The sequence below is a fragment of the Octodon degus genome, unplaced genomic scaffold (genome assembly GCF_000260255.1).
Source record: "Octodon degus isolate 3935 unplaced genomic scaffold, OctDeg1.0 scaffold00036, whole genome shotgun sequence".
NCBI lineage: Eukaryota > Metazoa > Chordata > Mammalia > Rodentia > Octodontidae > Octodon > Octodon degus.
This window is the reverse complement of record NW_004524612.1, coordinates 3,652,595-3,676,842: the sequence shown is the minus strand read 5'-3', so window position 1 is coordinate 3,676,842 and position 24,248 is coordinate 3,652,595. Positions and strand designations below refer to the sequence as shown.

The 24,248-nt window shown below is 41.7% G+C and overlaps 1 protein-coding gene across 2 annotated transcripts in view; it reads right to left on the bottom strand.

The window, feature by feature from the left end:
- Positions 1–24,248, bottom strand: part of March1 (membrane associated ring-CH-type finger 1) — an 870,419-nt gene that overhangs the window by 5,484 nt on the left and 840,687 nt on the right. For both annotated transcript variants that reach the window (XM_004630613.2, XM_023714702.1), the window contains exon 7: positions 13,436–13,583. In XM_004630613.2, coding sequence (XP_004630670.1) covers positions 13,436–13,583 — 148 coding nt within the window. The remainder of the gene's footprint in view (positions 1–13,435; positions 13,584–24,248) is intronic.

Genomic DNA, 24,248 nt, shown 5'->3' with positions numbered 1-24,248 from the left:
AGGAAGGGCTGTCGAGGTGAGCAGAAACCCAAGGATGTGAGGATCTGTGATTCCCTGTTCAGTTTTTAATCACAATAAACACTTGTTTTATTATAGCAGTAAATATAGTATATATATTTTGTAATAGTGCCATTTGCTTTATGGTTCTTTGCATGTGCAGTATGGATGTATATTACTGAGAATGAAGCCAGGGCGCTCCACCACGGGCTTTGTCCTTAGGCCCTGTTTTTTTTGTTTTTTTTTTTTTTTTTTTCTTATTCTGAGAGAAGTTCTTGTTAGGTCACCCACACTGGACTTGAACTTGGGGTCATCCTACCTCAGCATCCAAAATGTTGGAATTACGTGCACCATGGTGCCAACGTCCTGCTTAATGTTTCTGAAAGCAAAGCAGACATCGCGTTTCCATCAGGACCAAACACTTGCTGTCTAAGTTGAACGAGGAGACGCTAGGTGCCACATCCGGATTAATCTCACAACCAGAAACACCAAGCATTTGTTGTTAAGAAAAAATAAAGAACTTTTGATTTTAGAAAGTCAAGAGTCTACACACAGGCTGTATTAGGTCTTCACAGTATTTTGTTTGTCCTATGCTAATACTCCTATGGTTCTCTTCTGATATCTTTGATTCTAATGATAGTGATTTTAACAGTGACAGTCTATTGCCCAGATTTGATTTCTTTGTTCAGATAAATTTGCAATTAGTGTGTATTCAGTGGCAGCACCATTTTAATCTAGTGACAGTAGGGAACTCCAGTCCCCTATCCCAGTGTCCTGCAGAAAATGCATCATTTAAGCACAGAAGAACAGATAACTATAGAAGTTATGGCACAAAATGCTTTGTATTTAGTGACATATTTTTCAAGTCAATTATAAAAAATAAAAAATTATGCCTTAAAACAATAAATTTTGGCCATGAGTACAAGTTTTTAAAATTTTTAGTCAGGAGATGTTAGCTCAGGTAAGGTGCTTGCCCAGCATGTGTGAGAGCCTGGGTTCAGTTCCAGCTTTGCAGAAAGAAAGCAAAATTTTGTCCTCCTTTCCTAGCCCCTGTTCCTCTTCTAAAGATTTGGACCATTGCTAATCTATACTTGAAGCAGATCTTAAGTGTCACTACACACATTTATTTATTTTGGAAAGAACTTGTTATTGTATATATGTTTAAAAAGATTCGATTTTTTATGAAAACAACTCATAGAATATGCTCTTTTTTTTGAGTGAAGAATTTACCATATTTATTCCATATTTTAAACATTATACCATTGAGATTTCCTAAATCTAATGAAGAACAAGCAGTTTCCTGAAGGCTGATTCATGATTTGCAAAATTATTTTGAATGAATTTTGGATGCACAGTATGACAACATAAATCTAATGGATAGTTATCCCACTTAAAGGTTTATTCATGGGTTTTGCATGTTCTAAATTACTTCTTTGATGTTTAATGAGAGGTGTCTTTTTCCCGAATGCTTTGCTAGTCTCTGCTTTCATAGGACTTCTCTCCTTTGGGACTTCTGTGTTGTACAATGAGAGTTGATTTAACACTGAAAGAATTTTCACATTCATTACTTCCCTGAAGTTTCTTCCCTGTATGAATCTGCTAATGTTTAATGAAGGGTGCCTTCTGGATAAAGCTTTTCCCACATCCACTGCATTCACAGGGCTTTTCAGTTTTATGCATATGAAGGTTGACTATTGGCTGAAGGCTTTTGCACATTCAGAGCTTTCATAAAGCTCTCCAGTGTGAGTTCTTTTATGTACAACAAGGTGTGCTTTCTGGATAAATATTTCTCCACATTCATGGAGTTCTCCCCAGCTTGAGTGTTCAGCTTTTCACTACAGGCTTGCTTGTGGTGACAAGTTTTTCCTTGTTGGTTGGTATCAAAGAATTTCTTTGCAGGTTTGGCTTTATCAAGTTTAGAACAGAGGCATAATTTCCAGTATGACTTACACCCATTACATTTCTTACATAGATTTTGTTTTAACCAAGAAAGCTTAAAGTATGTTGAACGCTTACTCCATGAATAATATTTAGGGAGTCTTTGTCTTACAGAAACAGTCCGTGCTCACATATATGATGTTTTTCCATGTTCTGCATCCTGGCCCCTTTAATCCTTCATTATTTCCTCATCTCTGAACACAGCTTGTATAGAATATGTTCTTAAAAGTCAGGTGGATATAATAAAGGTTGTTCCATTCTTAATTTTTCTAGTGTCAGCAAAGAAAATTAACTAACAATCCAGAGCTCAATGGCCTTTAAAGACCTATTTCAAGTCTTTACCTCCTTGTTTTTCTATTGCTACTGGTATTGAATGACTGAACTGAGCCTATTCCCCAGTAATCTTGACCTCGTAATCTTTATTTTGAAATACTTTAAATCAAGGTCTTTGTGAGTGATTGTGTGATGAATTTTGAGGAATAATCAGGAGCATGTAATGATTTTAGTATTCACAGGTACATGGTGGCACACATGCACAAGGACTGGATAACGTATACCTTCGCACTGAATGCACGTAACACAGTGGGAAAAGGTGGATTCCTTTCCATGAAGTTTTCACCTCTGGAATGTAGAGAGCCTTTTTAGTACACTTCATCGCACAAGGACCACACCCTCACTCGCTGTGGGCCTAGGTTCTGAGCATGGCTGGTTGTGCTCCTTACTGGCATCTTGCATCGTCTGGAGGGACCGCTGATTGTCAGAGCTAGAGTTGAATGGGCTTCTAGTGACTCTCAGTAAGCAGAGGCCAGGGATACTGCTAAACATTGTCCTGTGGTGCACAGAACAACCCTCTTCTAACAAAGGGGTCAGGCTTCATTTGGACTTGATTCTTCCAGGGCCCAACCTGCAGCAGCTTTGCTCTTAGTGAAGGCCCAGCTCAGCACCAGGGCTGCTCTTGGCAGACACAGGATGTCATGAAAGAGATGAAATAGACCATGGGCTCTTCCAAGCACCAGAGTATCTGAAGATATCTATACATTTACACTGGACACCTCACGGACTTTCCCCACTTGAAACACGAGACATTTGGAAAATTTTGACCATCGATGTTTACTAAGACCTCCCTTACCTCATGTCCCTTGCCTTCTTTGAAGCCCTTTAGAGAAGCCTGCCTCTCCTTGTTCCCTACAGATGGCCTTTTCACCCTCCCTCTGCCTGCACCAGGTAGTAGGTTGTGTGCCTCCCTGCTTCCACATGAGCTGTGAGTGCGCTCTGCCTTGCACTGTTCCTCACAAAAGGATCAATCTGAAATGTCAGCAGTGCGGAGGGTAGGAATCCCTGCTGTGGAAGACGTGTTTCTTTATTAGAAAGCGAGCAGGGAGGATTCAGTATACAAATAAGACATTTGGAGTTCTTCAAACTTGGAAGGATTTTTCTGAGGTGGGTAAGTGATGAGCAGTAATTTCTATGTGTTTGAAAATCTCTTAACCACAGGCAAGCTGGAGATGAAATTTACTTTCCCTCCCTTTTTCAGGGAAATTCGCAAGAATCACATCCACTTTTTATTTGTAAATCAAACTAACACTAAATGCCTAGAGATTTACTATTTCTGAACTTTGCTTATACATTTTTTTCTGGATTTTGTCTCTCTGTTTCTGCCCCCCATAAAAATAAACCCAAGTCAGAAGTAATTTTTTTTTCCTTTTCCTTTACTTCTGCTCTTGCTTTCTCTTTCTTTCTTTCTTTCTTTCTTTCTTTCTTTCTTTCTTTCTTTCTTTCTTTCTTTCTTTCTTCTTTCTTTCTTCTTTCTATGCTGGGAATGGAACTTAGTACCTTGCACTTGCCAGGCAGGCAGTTTTGCCTCTGAGCTATATCCCTGGGCCCCAGAAGTAATTTCTTGCTGGACATAAATTTTCCCAGTGTTTCAGTTTCATCTCATTTCTTTCATGGTGGTACGCATTCCATTTCTAATGTGAGTATCCCATCCTTGCCATGCTGGGACTTTGACAGGCACAGAACCTGGCTAGTCTTTTCCTTGGTCCCTTGTTCAGGAGGTACTTGAGAGAGGAATGAAAGCTTCACAGTTGCCCTTGTTAGTAAAGCTCTGCTCTGGTTGGACAACCTGCGAGCAGTCCTGCTCATGTCCTATCTCACTTTCCTGCACTAGTGACTAAAATCCATCATACAGTAAAAAGCTGAGTCAGGAGTAACAAGCTGCCAATCTTGTCTGTTCTCTCCTAAGAGACTCGATCTGTTCCTTCTGCTTCCCTTCATAAGATAACAGTGAATTGATCTCTTCTGCCCAGGGTATCCCTCATCAGTGCACCCTTGGGAAGCACAAGCTCCTCTGAGCCCCCAGACTGAGTTTAGAGTTAGGCATCATCTCATAGACAGAAGCCATTTGGATCCAGACTCATTTTCAAGTGGTCATCTTGGCCAGTTGCTTCCCTTTCTATGGACTAAATGGGCAGGACTGCTTGTTTCTGTGAAAGAGATTATTATTGAGTGATTGTACAGTTTTTACCTCAGAAAACTCACTATATGCATATCTTTGAGAGATGATTCTAAAATAGGGCTCAAAGGACTTTTAAAGAATGTTTTCATGGGTGAGCTATCTTTGTCTCTTTTCACTGAGACTTAGAGAACTGTCCTCAAGTTTTTTTTGCAATACTCAGTTTCTACACTATCTTCTCCAAAAAGGAGAGAATGTTGACAATAAGGAAGGATGGGACAGGGAAGGGAAGAAAGAAGTCTTGATTTCTGCAGATACTTGGTGTAACCCGAGGAAATCTTTGTCTTCACCAACAGGTGTTTGGAGCTGCAGACCATACTTGGAAATGCCTTGAACAAAAAGTTCTCTGCCAATTAGGAGAACAGTTAGGAAAACATAACCTCAGCCAAGGCAGTCATCCACTCCTATCTCTGAATACAAGAGCCCATCTCTACCACTGCTCTTGTTCTTTGAATCTTTCTGTGAGTTTAGATTGATTTAAAAACTCTTTTTTCAAGAGAATTTAAAAAATAATAAACGATACAGAATTTCATTACAAAATGATGGGAAATTAAGAATGGTATTGCACTGTATAGTAAGAATAAACTGTCTAGCTCTCCTTCTGGAACATTTCTTGGGAAATCCTGAATTGGAGCAAAAACTATTCTGCCTGCCATTGTTACCTGAAGGCGCATGGGTCTTGCTTGTCCTAATAAATTTATTCTTTTGCTTGCACTTCATAACATCATGCTATGGCCAAGTGTTCTCAAGTAATTTTAATCCATAATCATTAATAAATTCTTCCAGGCTTGCTTTCCATAATTGCACATGTGTGGCGTGGTGCTTGAGGTGTGCAACATCTTCACCTATCCTCCCAAAACAATCAGTGTCCTTTCCAGGAAAGGCTTAAGATCTGTACATTTGTTCAATGTGATGTTGAAATTACAAATGAGAGGAATCAAAATGTCACATCAAGGGCCAGCTAAATAGTTCAGTGGATTAAAGCAACTGCAAGCAGACACAGAGGCCAGGGTTCAATCCCTGGGCCTGCCATGCTGGCCCCTCCCCCAGGGTGCACTGAGATGGCGAATGAGACTGGGCATGGTGGTGTGCATCTGTAATCCCAGCTTTTGGGAGGCTGTAAACAGGTGGATCACTACGACTCTGATCTAGTAGTGAGACCCTGAACGCCCTGTAGACCCTTCCCTAAAATACAGAAAAAAAAGCCACATCACATTACAGAATGCCTGACATTGTGCTGCTGCTGGGACCCCAATGCGTAAGAAAATGTTCATTTAAGTGAAAGCACTGCAGACAAAAAAACCCTGAGCATCGTAGCTTGTCTGGCTGTGTGAGATTATGCTACAAAACAAATGAAAGAAACCGGGGTGTTCGGGTAAAAGTAACTGTCTATAAAACTTTTGGAGAAAAAAACATAAAAATGAGTGAAAACCAGTACTCATAAACTATTTTTAACACAAGAAATCCCTACATTTTCCTCATCCCATTGTCTATTGAATGTGAACCAGGAGACAAAGACTAGGGCTTTTCAAGGCAGTGTGCCTTTGGGGAACAAGACTACAGCCTTATCTATAAGCAGCAAGCTGCAACCAAGAGGCATCGCCCCTTTACAGTTACCATGCTTACTCCTAGAAACCCCATCCTTTGTGGCTAAGAAATTCCCTGGTCCCAAAATAATTCAGCCTTGTATTCAGTTTCTTCACCACCAAAGCCAGCAGGATTTCCCTTATTGCAGTTAATGACCTCTCAGTGGTGACTTTTCTGTACATATTTCATATTTATTCCCGGTTCATTAGCAAAACCTCACTGGTATATCGCTTAATGTGGGGGTAAAATATTATCTTCCAATAGGGTTTTTTAGAGGATCAATTAACATTGCCCAACACATGGTTCATGCTATATGAATGTAAATGGTTGCTGTGTTATGTTCAGAGTGATTCGAATGCTATCGTCTTTGACTGATTGGGCTGTAAATCAAGAGCAAAGCTTATGCTGGTGCTTTATCACTCACAGGTTCCTAACTTCATGGGGCTTGAGGGTGTCCCTCCTGGACTCTGGGTAGTGAAACTGCCAAGCCCCGGAAGGGAGAAGTCCGGTCAGCTGCTGACCAAGACGTCTTGATGAAGACGTCTTGGTCAGCACTGTGCATCTTCATCGATGTCTCCGGACATCCCTTGTGCCATTGTCTTCTCCAGAAGAAAGCCTCAGAAATCCTCCCCCAAATAAACTAAAAGTTCCTTGAATGCTTAAGGAGCACATGTGTATATTGTATTTGATGGGAAACATTTATGCCAGACTTTCCAAATGCTCACGGCTTGTGAGCTGATATATCTTCACTGGCCCATGCAGACTCATCTAGTTTTCAGTAATACTATTTCTCAGAAAATGCATTATCTTGCCAGACAGTCAGATCCCATCCTTCTCCACTGGCGGTGTGCAGGCTGGGTGTCTGGAACATTTCACTTTTTTGTTTTACTCTATAACTCAAAATGAGTGAACCAGGTGATCTCAGGTAGGTTTTGTTATCTAGCTGGAGAACAGGCAAATTATTTTTTATCTCATCCTTAAACCAATGACTTCTAATGTCTCTTCCAGCTTATAAACTTGATTTCTCAGCATTTTCTGCATGCTGTATGTAGCAGATTATATGACCGGAGACTCCTGGAGTGTGTCTAAAAGTCTTTTAAGATCCTGAGCAGCAGAGGAGAACCTGCAAGGGCATGGCAAATTTGAAAAAGTATCTCAGTGTTCAGTTGAGATATTTTGGGCTAAGGCCATGCAGTTAAAAATGTGTTGGGTAAATTATTAATCAACAAAAGCAAAACTCAGATCTATCTTTTCCTTGCTTTGTTTTGATCGCAAGTTTCACAGTGAGTAAACTTATATGATACGGGTGTGTTGTTTATAGAAACACACATATACTCTGATGCAAACTCAGATCTGAAGAATGAATCATACAAAAAAAAAAAAGCTTTCGAGGACTCAAACTCCAACCTTTCCTCGTTTACAAATGAGGAAACTGAGCTCAGAGAAATCAATTATTTCACTCAACATACAGCCAGAGGCCAAGAACTAAAATGCTGCCCTTGTGACAACCCCATCCAGTGCTTTTTGGGTTTTCTTTTCTTTTGTTTTTCCTTTTGTGTGTGTGTGCAGGGTCTCACTACACAGCCCAGACTCATAGTGATCCTCCTGATTTCTGCCTCCCAAGTGCTGGGATTACAGGCATGCGCCACCACGCCTGGACTCCATCGCAGGCTCAGCATGCCTAAGGGTGGGGCTGGCTTGGCAGGCAGAGCCAGGGATCCAACCCTGGCCCCTGCACTTACCGAAGCAAGCACTTAGTCCACTGAGCTATACCACCAGCCCTTCCAGTGCTTTTTGGACATGGGTTCTTCTTATCTGCTGAAGTCAGCCAGAGCTGGCAAAAATGTTTGAGCCTGTCCCTCCTAAAACCAAGGGCTCTCTGAGTAATCAGATATGGTGCCTGCCCTGGAGGCACCTGCCCTGGAGGCACCTGTTCTGGAGGAGCTAGAGTTACAAGTGAGCCAATCAAGAAAAGAAAATCAACTTGTTATTGTACTCCATTGTGGTATATGTATTTAAATAATTCTATTGATGTCTACAACCTATATTTTCTTTAGTGTAGATTCGTCATCCCAAATCTGAACTCTAAAATAAAAAATGCCCTAAAGTCTGAGTGCTGATATGTCGAGGTAGTGGAAAATGTTGTAGCCAAAACTCAGACTAACGTTGTTTGCCGACTACATACATAAGGTGTAAGAGACGTAAGAGGATTTCATGCTCTGACTTGGACCTTTCCCCAAGACATCTCATTACGTACATGCAAATATTCAAAGATACAAACAAAATACCTGAAATCCTTCTATAAGAAATATACAACCCATAGTAAAATTGTTGCCTTTCTTTAGTGGTATTTTTGTGTTCCAAATTTGACACACAAATAATGTGCTGGATCAGTCTTCTAGAATCGTAAAGATAGAGCAGGAGGAAAAATTGTGCAAATTCAAATTAGCAACAAGTGTAATTTAGAGTGTTAAAAATTCAAATGCCATATACTTCATTTCATTTATTTTATCACCAGGAAAGAGAAAGAGACTGGAGTGACAGGGCTGTCTGAGCATCGTGCATATTTAATCTTGCATATTTTAAAGCATACAAAGATTTTTTTTCTTCCAGCATTGTCATTATAGTTCAAAAGGTTTTACTGTTTTATATTCAAACTCAATTCTGGTTGAAAAGGACAATTTGTTCCTCTTCAAATATTTCTGAAGGTTTTCAAGATAGATTTGAAATATGCAGCTTGTAACTTATGGTGTTTTCCCTGATAATCTTAAACGTATATTATGGATCAACACTCTCAGTCCCAATGCCAGGAAGGGTTAAAATAGTTACTCAGACAGATGCCCACATCCCTGCCTCTGCCTATATTGACAAGTAATATTTCAAATACAATTTGAGCATAAATATAGATGACCATATTAATATGTTGAGCTGTAAAAGGCTCAAGTCAACTTCTGACATTTGCCAGTCTTATGGAAAACTCACTAGTATTATAGACTACTGGACTATATTGGAATATTTTGCTGAATTCATGCACCTACAATATTTAAATGACAATCTGACAAAACTAAACAAAAAGGGGGATACAAATGAGTGATCTTTTTGTATCTGTATATTCAAAGTAGTTAGGATAGATATACAGCTGCATTCTCTTAATTCAATGAATAGAGAGATTTGTTCTAATAGTGTTTGTGGACAGGGTATCATGTCTGCATCTTGTACAATGAATAACCGCTAAGACAACAATATGCAATGTATTAATTATTGAAACTGTGCTAGTAATCAGTTTTGAAACTGTCTCATTGGTATCTGTTTCTCAATAAAATTATTTTTAAAATATAGATGAAACCTTCAATAAGAGCTACTGTGGCTTCCGTATGCATTCTGGGGACTGTTCCGCTGATCTGCACTCTTGCAGGAATAACCATGGACGCCACTTCTTGACACATCTCTTGCTTCCTAATTAAACAACTCTGAACACCAAAGATAAAAATGATGTCATTTAGTGTCAGGGATATAGCTCAGTGGCATAAGTGCCTGCCTATCAAGCACAAGGTCCTGAGTTTGATTTGCGGCATTGCGTAACAACAACAACAACAAAAAGAAAATAGATGTCATTTTCATTTGCCTTTAGGAAAGTGAAAATAATTTATAATATAAAAACTGACCTTTGGCTATTAGCTCAGTTTTTTGGGGGAGCTCTGACTGCCCTGAAGGACAGTCAACTGGGAGACTAGGTCTGAAATCTGTAGCCACAAAGAACTGGAAATGAAACAAGTATGTGAAATAAAGGTCTAAAGGAACATAAAAGGTGAAAAATCATAGTAGTCATACTTCACCATTTCTTCTATGAGCTTGCCTAAGCCCCTTGGCAGCTCTCAGACACAGTCGGTACCAGAGACATGGTGGGATTGGGACAGACCCAGCCCAACCTGCTGTGAGCAAGTGAGGGGAGATAGAATTCAGGGAGCAAGGGCATCAGCGTAGAGTCTTATGGCAGGGCTGAGGTTTTCTGTGCCTGTGATGCACTTCATCACTTCAGGTCAATGAAGTCTGAATTTCTGGAGGTAAAACTCAGGCTTTGTAGTGTCATAGAAACTCTGAAAGCAGAACTAATATGCAGGCAATACTAGCACACAAGCAAGGTGGAGAGCTCCCAGGGGAGGATTCAGAATGCTATGGGGACACATGGGAAGACAGTGGCTCTCAACACTTGGCGGGCACCAGAGCCACATCTAGATTTTTCAAGCCCAGAAATGCTGTTCTGCACCTTGGGCTTCTTGATATGTAGGTCTAGGGGACCTGGAGATTAGAATGTGCAGTTCTAACAAATGCCTGGAATGTTAAGGTTTCCAGTTGGGCGATGATCATAGAGAACTTCTGTGGTAGTAGTAATGATCCTGGACTGTGGAACTGAAGTAGGGTTCCCAGCGTGGGTGATGCTGCCTACCAACGCTGAGTCAGAACTGGGAAGGACGTGAGAACAGTTGGGTGTTTGTATCTATGCTGCTGGTGAGAAGACAGAAGGCAAGAGAAGACGCAAGGCAGTGCTTTCCATAAAGCGAAAGCTGAGCAGGGCCCTTGAAGTAGATTTGAGAAGAGCACAGTGGGGGTTGAGACTACCCGCTGACAGCTAGGTTCTGGGGGCAGCGATGCCCCTCCAAAGAGTTTGGGTTATAACCTGAGGGTGTTGGTTAAATGGAAATAGAATTTGCTCACATGCATGACTGTAATCTTTTTTTTTTTTTTTTAATTTTTATTTATTTATGTGTGTGTGTGTGTGGCCAGCTCAGCCCACCAGGGGGCGGGGCTGGCTGGCATGTGGTGCTGGGGGATTGAACCGCAGTCCCTGAGCTTTGCTAAGCTTGTTCTAAGTAGGTGCTTTAGACCACTGAGCCATCTCACCAGCCCCATGACTGTAATCTTAGTGTGATTACATTACTAAGCATAGATTGAAGTTGGATGAAACTGAAGAAAGTTTGAGTAAGAAGCTTTTGCAGTTTGTAATTTTAACAAAATGATAGTTTCCAAATGGATCTTGGCAGCTGGGAAGGAGCTGAATGGGCAGACCCCAGGAGCAAATGAGAGGAGCAAAGAGGATTTGGTGATTGAGGGGAGGAGAGGAGATGGGGAATGGGGGCTGGCAGTGATTGGACTGCTGGATGTTACTGATGGCCTCCCAGAGAGTTGGGAGTGGGAGGCTGGTCAGCTAGGAGTTGACACACTGAGGTTGGGGGCCCCTACACATAGGCATTAGAGAGGCAGGCAGCTGCTTGGGCTGGAGTGCACTTCGAGCTGGAGGCAAATGTGGGAGGCTAGTCACACAGGTTGGGCAGCTAAGGACTGGTGTCACACAGGAATCAGCAGAGAAGCTGAAAAATGGAAGGCCAGGAAATTTGAGGGTTCTGGGGAGATCTGTGTCACTGAAGTTGAGAAAGCTGTGATCACTGTAGGATAAATGATCGCACCTCATAAGTCTTAGAAGTACCACTAAGCATGTAGAAGGGGTTTTCTCAGGAGTGTCCTGTGAGGGTCTGTGTGTGGAGGAGACGGGCTGTTTCTGTTGCTGTTTCTGACAGAGGTGACCTTCACTTCTTTCTCCTCTCCTGTAGCTCCAGAAGAGGGGTGCTCTGCAAGGTACTGCAGCCCGGCGTGGTCAGGTGAACACTGGGAGAGGGAAGTGGCTACATCACCTCTGGGTTAAATCATGGTTCTCAGATGTTGAGTTCTACATGAGTCATCCCAAGGTATGAAGCGGCCGTTGGTCTGCTCTGGGCTGCTAGGGAAATGCCGAGCCCTAGCAGTGCCCTGCGTGGCATGAGGTAGGGAGCACCTGCCTCTGAGTGCACGCGGGGCACAGCGTTTATGGAACACATTGTGCTGCCTGTCTTGGGCCAGCACCTTTCCCTACATCTAGAAGAAACATGGAGTTAGAATTTACCAACAATCACCAAAGCAAGAATGAACAAAGGTCAAAAATCAAAACCCTCAGGGAATGTGCTTAATTGAGACATAATATGACATTTTAAATTCAAGAATTTCAGGAACAGTATATAACATAGTGTCAAATCATGTAGTTTGATATAAATGATACGGTGTACAAATGAGTTAATATTGAATAAACCAAAAGGAAAGCAAAACAAACCCCCACCCTGCCAAGTTTAGACTGGGCAGTGGTTTTATTCTTTCAGAAAAGGACAAGACCTGCAACTCTGTGACCAGCTCCTCTCTCTCCCTGCTTCCTTAAACCACAGTAACTGTAACCACATGCCTGTGGTGGACCACACAATCCCTCGGCCCTTCTGCATCTGGGATGCTCAGGGCAAGGAGGGCTCAAGAAATGAGGGCCCAACCTCCTTTCTGCAGAGGAACCCGTGCACACACAGAGGCAACAAAGCTTTCTCTTTCTAAATTCTGTCTTTCTTTTTCCTCCTCATTTTATCTCATCTTTTTCTGCTTTTATTTTTCTTTTTGGGGGGCAGATGGGTCCTATAAATGCTTTTGATGACACTACCAACTTACAATGTTACCATGTGAGAAATTTTCTCTTTCAAATTCTGCAGTGTGTGGACATAGTACCACTGCTTTAGCAGCTGTGAGTTAGGCTACTGGCTAGAGCTCGTAGTGCCTGCTGGGAAGGGAACTGGGCACCTTCAGAAATGAGTATTGGCAACATTTGACAGCCACTGTGCTTCCTATTTTTGCTTCTGTTTTAAACATTCTACCTATTTTAAATGGAAGAATATATTTTGACACAGCTTTCTTTGCAGACTTAACAGCACCCTTTACAAGCAAACCAGGCATGGCTTAAATTTTAACCCAAGTGCTAATCCAGTGTATTAAATTTTGTGAACTAAGAAGCTATACCATGGGCTCTGCTAGTATAACATCTTCATCCATCTTCAAAGAGCAGCAAGTGGGGTTGGTGAGATAGCTTAGCGGTCTAAACCACCTGCTTATGCAAGCTTAGGTAGGCTTAGGGGACCACGGATTGATCCCTGGCACCACATGCTGCAACAGCCCTGCCCTTAGGGTGGGCTGAGCTGCACTCCCCCCACAAAAAAGCAGCAATGTAATAAAATTTTAAAATCTTCCATTGTCACAACTGCCTGCTTATATCAGGCAGAACCTGTCCTTTCTCAGCCCCTGAGAAGCCTGAGGTGGTGGTGGAGGCCATCTCAGTGGTTCTCTCTGTGAAACTGAAGATGGACTTCATACATCTCACCTCTTGGCATGGATCTCTGCGACACTCAGGGTTAATCAAGAACACGAGTGGGAAATTCTCCATGCAAGCCCTAGCTGTGGTGCGGGTGTCACATGCATGAACTCAAACTGTGGAAGTAGCTTCCCTGTCTGCCTCAATACAACCCAAAAGAGGAAACGAGAAAGACGACATGTCCTCACCATTGTCATTGCCTTGCTTGATTTCCTCTGCTGTCCGATCTATCAACACATACAAAGACCAAACCACACAGGTGATGGCGATGACGTGGAAAGTGACAGAGCAGAATATTTTCCTCCTTTCACTCGTAGTCATCTGTAGTTTTTCCCACTGCAATCAGAAAGGAGTCATACAACACAGAATTGGTAACTAGAAATTTTTACCTGGATTTTACTTCCCAAACATAGACTATGAATGGAAGGCATTGTGGTTTTGCATGTTTAGAGGACTCTGTAATGTTTATATAAATCTTTATGGTTGAAAAGATAAGAAGTTATAACCCTCAGACTTGCATTAAAACAAATATAATTTCTTATTCTCCAGAAGTATGCAATTTAGTTATTTCAATTTCTTCAGTCTTTGTCTCATTCTGTAATGAGGGAGGTAGTTGTAATGTTTTACCATTTTTACAAAATGTTTTTCTTTTCTGTTTCTGCCTATCATTTCTTTGTGTTCCTTGGTTATCAGTAGTAATGGGTAGCATCTTCCTTGGGTTATCACGTAATAATGACATAGTGTTTTATTGTTGAATGCACAAGTCTAGCAACTGTTTGAACTTGTTGATTGATACCTGCAAGGGAGGCAACATTCGCTGTTTGCAACTCTTAAGAAACAAATTTTCAAATCTTGGCAATGGAAGAAAATCTGTCAAAGCTTCTTTCATCGCGGCCTTGATTTGCTGCAGTAGAGCGAGCTGCAAATGCCCAGGCCTTCCCTGGTCCCCTGCTACGCTCCTCGGAAAGCCTTAGAAAGCGGAGCCTGCTTTTGCAGTGCAGCAGAAAGAAAGCTGCAGGCTTGTGGGAATGAGGTTTACATAAGAGCCTGTTTCCCAAGCTTCAAAACAATAGTCCTCAAAATAAATTTTAATGTTGTTACAGCCACAGTGTCACTTAATTTCCTTGTTTGGGATTATGTCTTCATTGTTCTTCGGCCATAGAAAAATAAAGACTTTATTTTTAAAGTCTTTATAAGCAGTTTATTAAAATCAAGTCACTATAATTTTATTAGCGATAAGCAGACAGAGAATCATTTCTTACTTCTTGCTTTATTAACAACCTAATACTGTCATAGTTGACACTGTGCCTAACTACAAGTTGCTTTTTTTGCCAGTTTTCTTGGTGAGGTGAATACTGACTCCTCTCCACCCATGAGATTTTGGTAGATATGCACTGAGGCATCCCGGAATTAACTTTTTTCTTCATAGCTACCTGGAATTCATACCAAAGAGGTCAAGTATCAGCAGTCATTTTGCAACCTCAGAATAAAAGACTTATGGATAGGAGGGACCTCAGCCAGGTTGACAACAAATAATCTTTGACTTTTTTGTTGAATGTAAGCAAAATAAAATTTATCTCATTAATCCCTGCTTTCCCAGGCTGTTGCTACTTCGTGCCCAATGCAACTCCTACTGAAAAAACAAAAATGATGCTTTTTAGCCTCCCTCCCAGCCTGTGGGTTAAGGTCCTGAAATTTGATGTGTAGAGCACCATACTTAAATGTGTGTCTGATGATCCAGCTAGCTTTTTGAAAACTTTTTAGAGTAAAATGTTTCATTTATAAACATAACCCATCCTTTCCTCTCACTGGAAAACCATCTCATAACTTTCCTTATAAAGATCTATTTGAGTTAATTAACAATTCATACTTTTTTCCTCTACTGTTCATTTTTTTCTCATCAAATAATGTGATACATCTTCCAAGTATAATAAGGGAGAAATCTTAATATTGTGGCCAGGAAATACTGGGATATTTCATTCAAGGCTTTATTTTGAATTAGTATAGAATTGAAAAGATTGTAACATTACTCCGGCATTTTTCAGAGGTTCAAATCCTATCTGTGAAAGGTTGATTTTTGACAATCTGGATTGGCACTGGTTTATTGTCATGTTAATCTGAATAACTTGTAAAATTATAGAGTAGAATTTGGCAATAGCATTTTGGAACTTAATAAACACACCTGGAATTTCTTCAATGTTTAGTTTAACCAAGGAAAAAGTGCAAGATATTTCAGAAGAGCAGCTTTATGTATTCAGAACCCCAAGACGAGCCGGCGAATGAGAATTCCTCCGCCCAGGTCATACCAAACTCTCAGGCGTACAACTGGCTTTAGAATCCCCGTCGAAACTGGGGCTTTTTATTTAAGGTTCTACTTCATGAAATGAATGGGACCATCACTTAATGAGCCTCAAGTAGAAAAGTATCAGTGGAGCTGACAGAGACGGACAAAATAATTCTTAGAGATCCCTGTAGTTCCAGAGAGGAGAAGTTCCAAGTTACACCTTCAAACTGACGTTACAAGCGTTACTTCAGGAGGGAAATGCAGCGGCAGGGGACCCTGGATTTACAACGCTTTAAGGGAACCGCAGAGAAGGTCCCCGGACAGCCGCAAGTAAACGTGGTGCCACAGCGCCCTCTTCCTACTAGTCGTGTTAGTGCACCTAACGTTCAGTAGGTGGCACCGGTTGTTCCTTTAGGTTCTGCACAAGCATCTACGTTTTTCGTACCTCCACAGTGAAAAATAGATGGAGAAGGACGGGCTGAAAACCTCATTTTAACAAAGCCCTCGTGGAAGGGCTGTAATTTAAGATACGTGATGCTGCAATTCAGTAGCAGTTTGCAAAAGCTGTGACTGGCAAGTGTTAATCCGTGAAAATTCACCTAACATTTGGCTTCCCTGCCCAGGTGTATGAAACACTGTGGGTCTGCGTGGGGCACACCAGGTGCCGCCAATGATGTCATCACTGTTACAGCTTTCCCGGGGGCTGCCAGGAGGCGCTCTCAGGGTTCTCAATGACTGTTCCCCCAGCTCGCAACAGCATGGTGAAGCAGTCACTAGAGATGTAAACACGTGGTCTCTGCCTCTGAGAATACTATATTGGCTTTTCCTACTGGGAACACGGGAAATGAAGGCTGTAACAGTGTAAACTTTTTCCTTGGTGAAACTCAGGCTCTGCCAAAGGAGCCACCTCAGCTGTGCCTGGCCACTAGCAGCGGCCAGCTTCTCCTCTACACCAAATGGTCAGTCTTCAAGTCTTCCACTCTTAAGGAGATGCATCTCTCTCTCTGAGTGGTCACAAGAAGTTGGTGGAAATAACCAGAAACTGGCTCCTTCTCCCTTCCTCAGTCCTCAAAGTAAGGAGTGGATTACAACCCAGCACCCAACTTCTTGTAACTCTGGATCCTGCCAACTTTTTTATCTGAACCCCAGAAATCCTCAAATTTTCTGTCATACTTTGAAAATCGGGCCTTGGCCAATGTTGGAGAAACCAGTTTCACAAAATCTTAACTTCCTCTCCACAAAAGGCCTGAAACTCACTGGAGGTTCTATAATGTCTCTGTTTAGGGGACTCATTTTTTGTTCTTGTCATTTTGTTCTTTGCTAATGCCCCTAAATCTGTACTGGTGAAACTTGTAAAGACCAAGTGCCACACTACACCCCCCAAGCCCACTTGGTTGCTGCAAGCACTGCAATTAAATCTACACACTAGGTTAAAGAAAGCTGTACATTAATATTTTTTGTGTTAAGAGAAAAACACAGCAGTATTTGTGCTGTCCATTTTCTACCATTACTCTAAAGAACAGAAAGAATTGAATAGAACTTTTGTATTTACTCAGAAATATACTACTAGATTTTTCTGAACAGATTTCTGAATTACAGTATAAATTGATGCAAATATTGTTTCTGTGAAATTTTCTACTTGTTCTCACTAAACCTAACTTTGCCTTACAGCATCAGGTTTTCTGATTTAAATTACTTGCTTATGTATTCTATCTTAAAATACAAATTTGAAAACACTTCCTAATGAAAATGTTTTAAAGATATTTGTGGAAGGAAGCAGTTTATTTGCACAACATTGAAATCCACAAGACAGACAAAGGCACTTCTTGTCCCTTGTCCTTCCGCTAGGTTTGTTAGCTTTCCAACAACATCGGGAATCTGCAGATAACAGAGCAAAGAGATGACACTTGGTGGCACCTGGTCCAGCAGGAGCTAGTCCTTTTGGCTTTGCAAGGCTTTATTTTTAACAATTTTATTTTTTTTCTGACACAACTTTTCATATTATGCTGGAGTTTTGCTGCATTTGAGCAAAAAAAAATGCATTACCTTATCTTAACATGTTCTTCAGATAGGCTGTGCTTGCTACAGGATAGCAACTAAACTCTTCAAAAGTTCTGGAAATTGCTGCATTAAAAAAGTTGCCAGAGGCCCTATTCCTAGGCAGCAATGGTTCCCAAAGAGTATTTTTTCAGAATCAGCTCTACGACTTGTTAGAATTGCTACTATTTCTGTTCCTAGGCATGGACACTCTGAATCCCTGAGAAAAACCAGTGTTGTTTCAGATAAAGAAAGACCCACTTGACAAGCTATGCTGGACTTGTCAGTGCTGTAGAAATAGGATGCGTGATGGAGCCAGACAAATTGATTCCAGATTCAGAGACTAACTGCTGACCCGATACAAACCCCCAGACACTGCTGTCCACACTGCTGTCAGACAGCGCCATTTTGGTCTGACCTGCTTCTGACCCAAACCAGAACCAGCCCATACAAGGTGAAAAGGAAGGTGGAGCCCATTTCCAAGAAATGCCCATCCCTTTTATGAATAATCCTTTTTGGTTTTTTCCTTTAAGACCTGATCTTCCACAGAGCAAACACTTAACAGACCCATCAGCCTTTGTTCTGTTTTAGAAGCCAACTGTGGTGGTGCCTCCCGCTTTTCCTAGTACTTGGCCAAGAAAACAATTTTGACTACTGCTGGACTGGTGCCAGGCTTTGGCCTAGAGCTTGCAATTCTGGAGGGAAAAAGGACCCAGCCTGGGGGCAAATTCAATAACATTTTGGGCCTTACATCAAATTTTGAATGAGTAATCCTGGCAGTAGGGTCCCTGTCATCTGCCTTTTAACAAAGCCTGAGATTATTTTTCTGCTTGAAATTCACAATATCAAAGAATTTGCCCAAATAAAACTATTTGGAGTTAATTCACTAAAAAACAAACTCCATTTAAAATTTACTTTCCACATTCATCTTCAGGTAATCGAAATGCTTATTAAAATTGAATTGTATTAGTTATAGTTTTAAATACTTTGGAGACAAGACCGCAGATGCTGGATGTTTATGAGAAGTAACTCTGGAGGTGTTACTGAATCACCAAATTCACAGACAGGCACACAATAAGTAATTTTCCTCCCACAAACGCACCTCAGAACAACAGCAAAACATGTGACCTTGGACAGCTCTTTAGTGAAATGGCTACAAACTTGATGATTAGGGAACACAGAAGTAACGTTGAGATGCAGGCACTGGGCCGCTGGTGTAATTCATTGATTCGCTGACAGACTCACTACTAAACAATAAGTGAGTGTGAAGCAAAGCCGTTTCTGACCAGAATTACAGATACTTGTGGAGTTCCTGTTTCTTACTGAAAATCGGAACCTCAGGTGTTCTGCCCATGAATGAACAGCCGGAGCGTTCCGTAACTTCCTAGGACATCCCACCCCCAATTCTCTTTCACCTGGGTCCACCAAGGAAGAGAACTTGGCCTCTTTTGTGCATGGCCTAGTGATAGGGACATTACACTTTCATTCTCTAGCCTTCCGTTTCCTCATCTGTGAATGGGATAAAACAGCTCAGTGTTTTAGGGTGAAGCTTACGTGATTCAGTGCAGCCCACCTGGCCAGCATTTGGTTGTCTCTACCTCTCAGCTTACTGCATCATATTTGTGACAATGTTGAGGGATGGAAATAGGATTTGTCCCTGCAGAATTAAGCCAGCCAGTGCTCCCTCCCCCATCACCCCTCTATTTTTCAATGAGAAATAGATTTTCTGTGAATATGGACTCTCATAACAGGATAGTGTGTTCTGTTTTTAACTCTGGGAATAAAGATAAGAAACTCAAGTGGGCAAATTATTTTACAAATACCAGGTAGAATCCAGAAGACTGTGCAAGGATGGCTTTTCTTACTGTTAGGCAAGAAAAATATATCATGAATTATAATAAGTGCCATAGGAATTTCTTATGCTTTTTGTATAATTCAAAATGCTGAGATTTCATGTATCCCAAAGAAATGCTGCTCTGGTGACAGATTTTACAAAACATGAAAAACCGAGCAGACCAAAGGCATTAAAGTGAATGTGTATTCTGTTGAGTCTTCCATGGGATGTGGAAGGTAACAGCAGACTCACTGGTCCCAGGATGGATTCAGGGGTGTTAGTCTGACTGTCTCAGCTCTTGCAAAATCTGTGAAGGTATCAGAAAGCATATGTGAAAGAAATGGCTCTTTGTCTCAAAATATAATTAATTTGGATTTCTACTCCTGAATATGCTTAATTTTTGCCTTTCAAAAATGTTGGAAGCTGACAGAAAAGAAGAGGTCAAATGATAGTATTTACAGTAGTGTTCACCAGAAGAGAGGAGTTACGGCAGCAGCACAGAGAGAGCGTATCACAAGAACTCGGCCTTGTTGAATGTCTTCCCCAAGGGAAAGGGAAAAATGCACTTAGTTGAATCAACAATAGCAAACATGCATTGATATGCTTGTCACACTGACTGACAGTGTGTGGCATGTGTCCCTAAGACTTGTGACTCAGTAGCTGTGTGTTAGAGACACAATGTGCAGTGCCGATGCAGGAAGGGCTGTCAACTGCCCGATGAGAAATGTCCAAAAGGCAGAGATGCAGGACAGCCAGAGGGCACCGTTGGGAAGAGCATGAGGGAGCAGAGAATGGCAGTGGGGGCAGAAGGGGAGGCTGGGTGGTGGAATACACATGTGGTCAGCGTGGCCAGACAAGAAGCCCCATCATCCAAAAGGCCTGGAGCGAATGACTGGGAAGTGAGACTCAGGGTTAGGCAGACCTGGAAAGAGAGAAGCTTGAGTGTTTGGGGCAAGCAGACACCTTGCAATGCTTCCATTTCCTTACTGGTAAAATCAAGCAGCAATAACATATTTTCTCTAAGCTTGTTAAAGAAGACAGGATACGTAGTTAGCATATAGCGAGCTGGTAGGTAAGTCAAGGATCCTTAGCTAGTTTATGAAACAAGGTTTTTTATAGTTTACTCATATGAGGTTCAGAGTTGACTTTAAAAATTATTATTCTTTGAATTGCTTGAAACTTAATAAGCACACTTTGCGTGAGTCCCAGTTGCTATCTTGGGTTTATACCCCGTTGGCTTTGCTCACTGTATCACCTGCTTGGCGCTGGTGGACAGTTGCGCTTGTGAACGCTGACACCCTTAGCACCAGTGAGCAAGGTTTCTCAGAGACATAGAAGCCATAAAGTGCAAAAGAAGCCCCCAACACGCTGTGATGCTGAAGAGTTCTGTGGCTCTTGGGAGCCAACCCGAAAGGTGTAATGAGGGCATCCTGGTATTGTCCGCTGCCCGATGGGCATCCTCAGGCCACTCCAACTTGCTGTGTTGACGTGCTGAACTTTATCAGAAAACTGGGATGAAAATAACAACCTTCCAGGTGTGTAAGTCCTAAAGTGCTGTGACCAGTAAATCCGAAGTTTTGGGACTATTGTCATAAAGCATGCCAGCTACGTAGCTGTCTGTTGTATCCGAGAGATTGGCCCCAGGATCTTTGGATGTCAAAGTCCCTTGGAAGAAACAGCACAGCCTCTGCATACCGTGCACACACGTGGAGTGCACCGTTCCCGTAGCTCTGCATGCGCCACATGCCTGTGCTAGCGCTGCGTAACACGGCAACACCCAGTCGTTCAGGGAGTGAGAACAAGCAGGTCTGTGTGTCCAGACAGATGATTTTTCCTGTGCCCTTTAGATCCGAGGCTGGATGACTCTTCTGATGAAGAAACCCAGGGAATGGAGCGGTAATTGCTTCACATGAACTCAACTTTACTATCCGGATTAAACAATCTCCACAAATATATATAAACATTCTCTATTACATATATGTACTGTAGATGTAAAATATAGAGTTTGGTATTAGATTATTACATTATTTTTTCTTATAATTTTTCTTCACCTCCTGTTGTTTCCTGTCAAATTTTTACGACAGAGAGGACTTGCTAAAAGTTTGGACCAAGGTATTTGTGACATGTTAAAAAAATCATCCACGAGAGGGCGCAATGATCTCACATATAAAGATTGGCAAGGCAGGGGGAAAAAAAAAAAAAGAAAAATGCTTGGTTTTGCATAACTGTCTTGAGGGAATGCCTAATATGTAGTATTTAGAGTACTCATATTGTTGAAATAACAGCTAAGATGGCAAATTTCTAGGCTTTGGCTTGGATATATAGCCTAGGAATCTGTCTGTCTCTGAATGTGTCTGCTTTTATGTCTCTGTTTTTTTCTCTCTCTCTCTCTAAGTCTGTCTGTCTGTGTGTTTATCTGTCTTTTTTCTTCTCTCTCTTTTTCTCTGTATTCTGAAAGAGCACTTCATTCAGGTAGTGCTGAGTGGCATCGCCAGCCCTTAATATTTTTCTAATAGAAAGCATAGCTAAAATTGCCCAGGAGGGCTTCAAACTTCATTCCTCCTGCCTCAGCCTCCCCAGCCATAGGGATTACAGACATGCGTCACTGTGCTTATCAGAAATTCACATTCTGAAAACACACTAAAAATGATTTCGGCGTATGATTGCTATTATCATTTAAGAACACAATTTGGTGAATATTTAATTAACACATACACTTAAACAAAATTTTTAAAAAAAATATTCTCAGCTTGGACTCATAGTGATCCTCCTGTTTTCAGCCTCCTCACCTCTAGGATTACAGGCATGCTCCACCATGCCAAGACTTGGTTATCTGCTCAGCGTACCCCATGGGTGGGGCCAGTCCAGCATGTGGTGCCAGGGATTGAGCTCCAGCCCCTGCGCTTGCCTAAGCAGGCGCTTAGTCTGCTGAACTATTTTGCTGGCCCTTAACCAATACTTGATTCACCCTTTTTTCCTTGGAGGTTCTGGTGAAAAATACTATACATTCTCTGGAAGAGAAAGGTCAGTGTGCCAGTACTTCTGCTGAAGCAGGAGAAAATGTGTGGTGCTGTGTCTGAGGATGTGCAGTTATGGCCCACTGATTCCCAGAGAAAATGAAAGGAATAACTGGATTACATTTTATAAATTGGCTAAGTCCCACTTTTCCACAGAGTTAAGGCCTGGGACTCCTGGAACCACACTGCCATCTGCCCTGTCCTTTCCTGGCTGCCCCCACCTCAGGCACTGTCTGAGCCACGGCCCTCTCCACATCTTCTTCAGTGAATCTCCACAGCACGTGGCATCCACCAGGACCAGGGGTCACTGTGCCTGAAGGGGCCACCGCTGTGCAGCTGAGGAGAAAGTTTCCAAGCACTAAGCAGAGCCTCAGGTCCTGGAATGTTAGAAGAAAGACTTAGAAAGACTTTTTGAAAAGACCCAGTTTTGCCTCCCCCTTTTCTGGCTAAGGACATGGAGACCCAGAAGGCTGAACTGACTCGCCCAGGGTGTGTGGTAAGCTACTTGCAGATTCTTTTCCACCAGTAGGTCATTCCTAAAGTGGCCCAAGTGTTCCACGTAGTGGGAAGAAAGATTGCTAAGGTTCTTGGTTCCCTGACCTTTATTTTAGGGTCACAGTTGTAGAGTTTTGAGTATTTGTCAAAACAGGGGACTCTCCCATTGCCCACCAACAAGCTAATAGGTTTTAATTTCGTGATTGCTTCTGTGCTTTTCCCGGGTGCTTTTTATTCTGTGTGCACACAATCATCTTTCTAGAATATTCCTGCAGGTGGCAGCAAAGAAAAAGAGAAGTTTCTCTGTGAGCCTCCCTATTGCGCAGCACCCCCGAGGAGCTTGTTTGCTTCCATGGATCAAAAAAATTCTTGTGTCCTGTGTCCTCCTGTTCTAACAATTTGAATACTGTATGTAGTTTGAATTACTGCCATTCTTAGTTTTACTTTGCAGTCTTTTAGCCACATAAAATCTTGAAATAAATCTCTTAAATCACTCCAGCAAAAATGGCAGCCAGTAAAACTTTAATCTGTCTAAACCTCGTTTCAGGTTCAGGATGTAATAACTCTCTCACTCATAGATGTTCTAGATGATAGATCTAAAATCCGATTTGTCCATACTTGGAAAAGCATGATGAAGTGGGTCAATATATTAGATCTGAATTTGTGGTTGGCATGTACAGACTCAGCCTTCATTAAAATTTTCTTTCTAAATGAAAGATGTGTTTTTCTTTTTCTTTTCTTTCTCTCTTTCCTTCTTTTTTTCTTTTAAAGATCAGATTCCTTTGGGGCTTCTAGTCATGTGCAAATTCTTCAAATTGAACGCAGAATATCGTATGTATTTACTTTTGGCTGGGCAAAGGCCATGGTGCGCACTGGCTTCTCACAGAGCGCCGAGACTTTTCCAGTGTACATGTTCTTGCTCTACCTTCTCTCTTTGGAATTGAGATAATAGTGATGCCTCCAGCTCACGAATGCAAATGCGCTGGGCAAGGCACTGTGAAGCTGTACATAATCCTCTCCAGCTGGAAATGAAACTTGTGGCTCAGAGACTCAGTATGTTTGGAAACCAGAGGATGAGTTTGCAACCACAACGGGTGTGATTTCCTCATGGGGGTACTGAGGATGACTGTGCCCCAAATGCTGATTCTCAGCCCACTGGGGAGGGGGGCACCTGTGAGATACTCCCTCTCATTCATGTGGTGCTAGTCTTCAATCTTCTCCAGTACTTAATCATGTAAGAATGGTCCTTCTGCTTCATCTGCCATCCACAAATTGAATAGAGGGAAGTTGATTTGAGTCAAGAAAAAAAAAAAAAAAAAAAAAAAAAAAAAAAA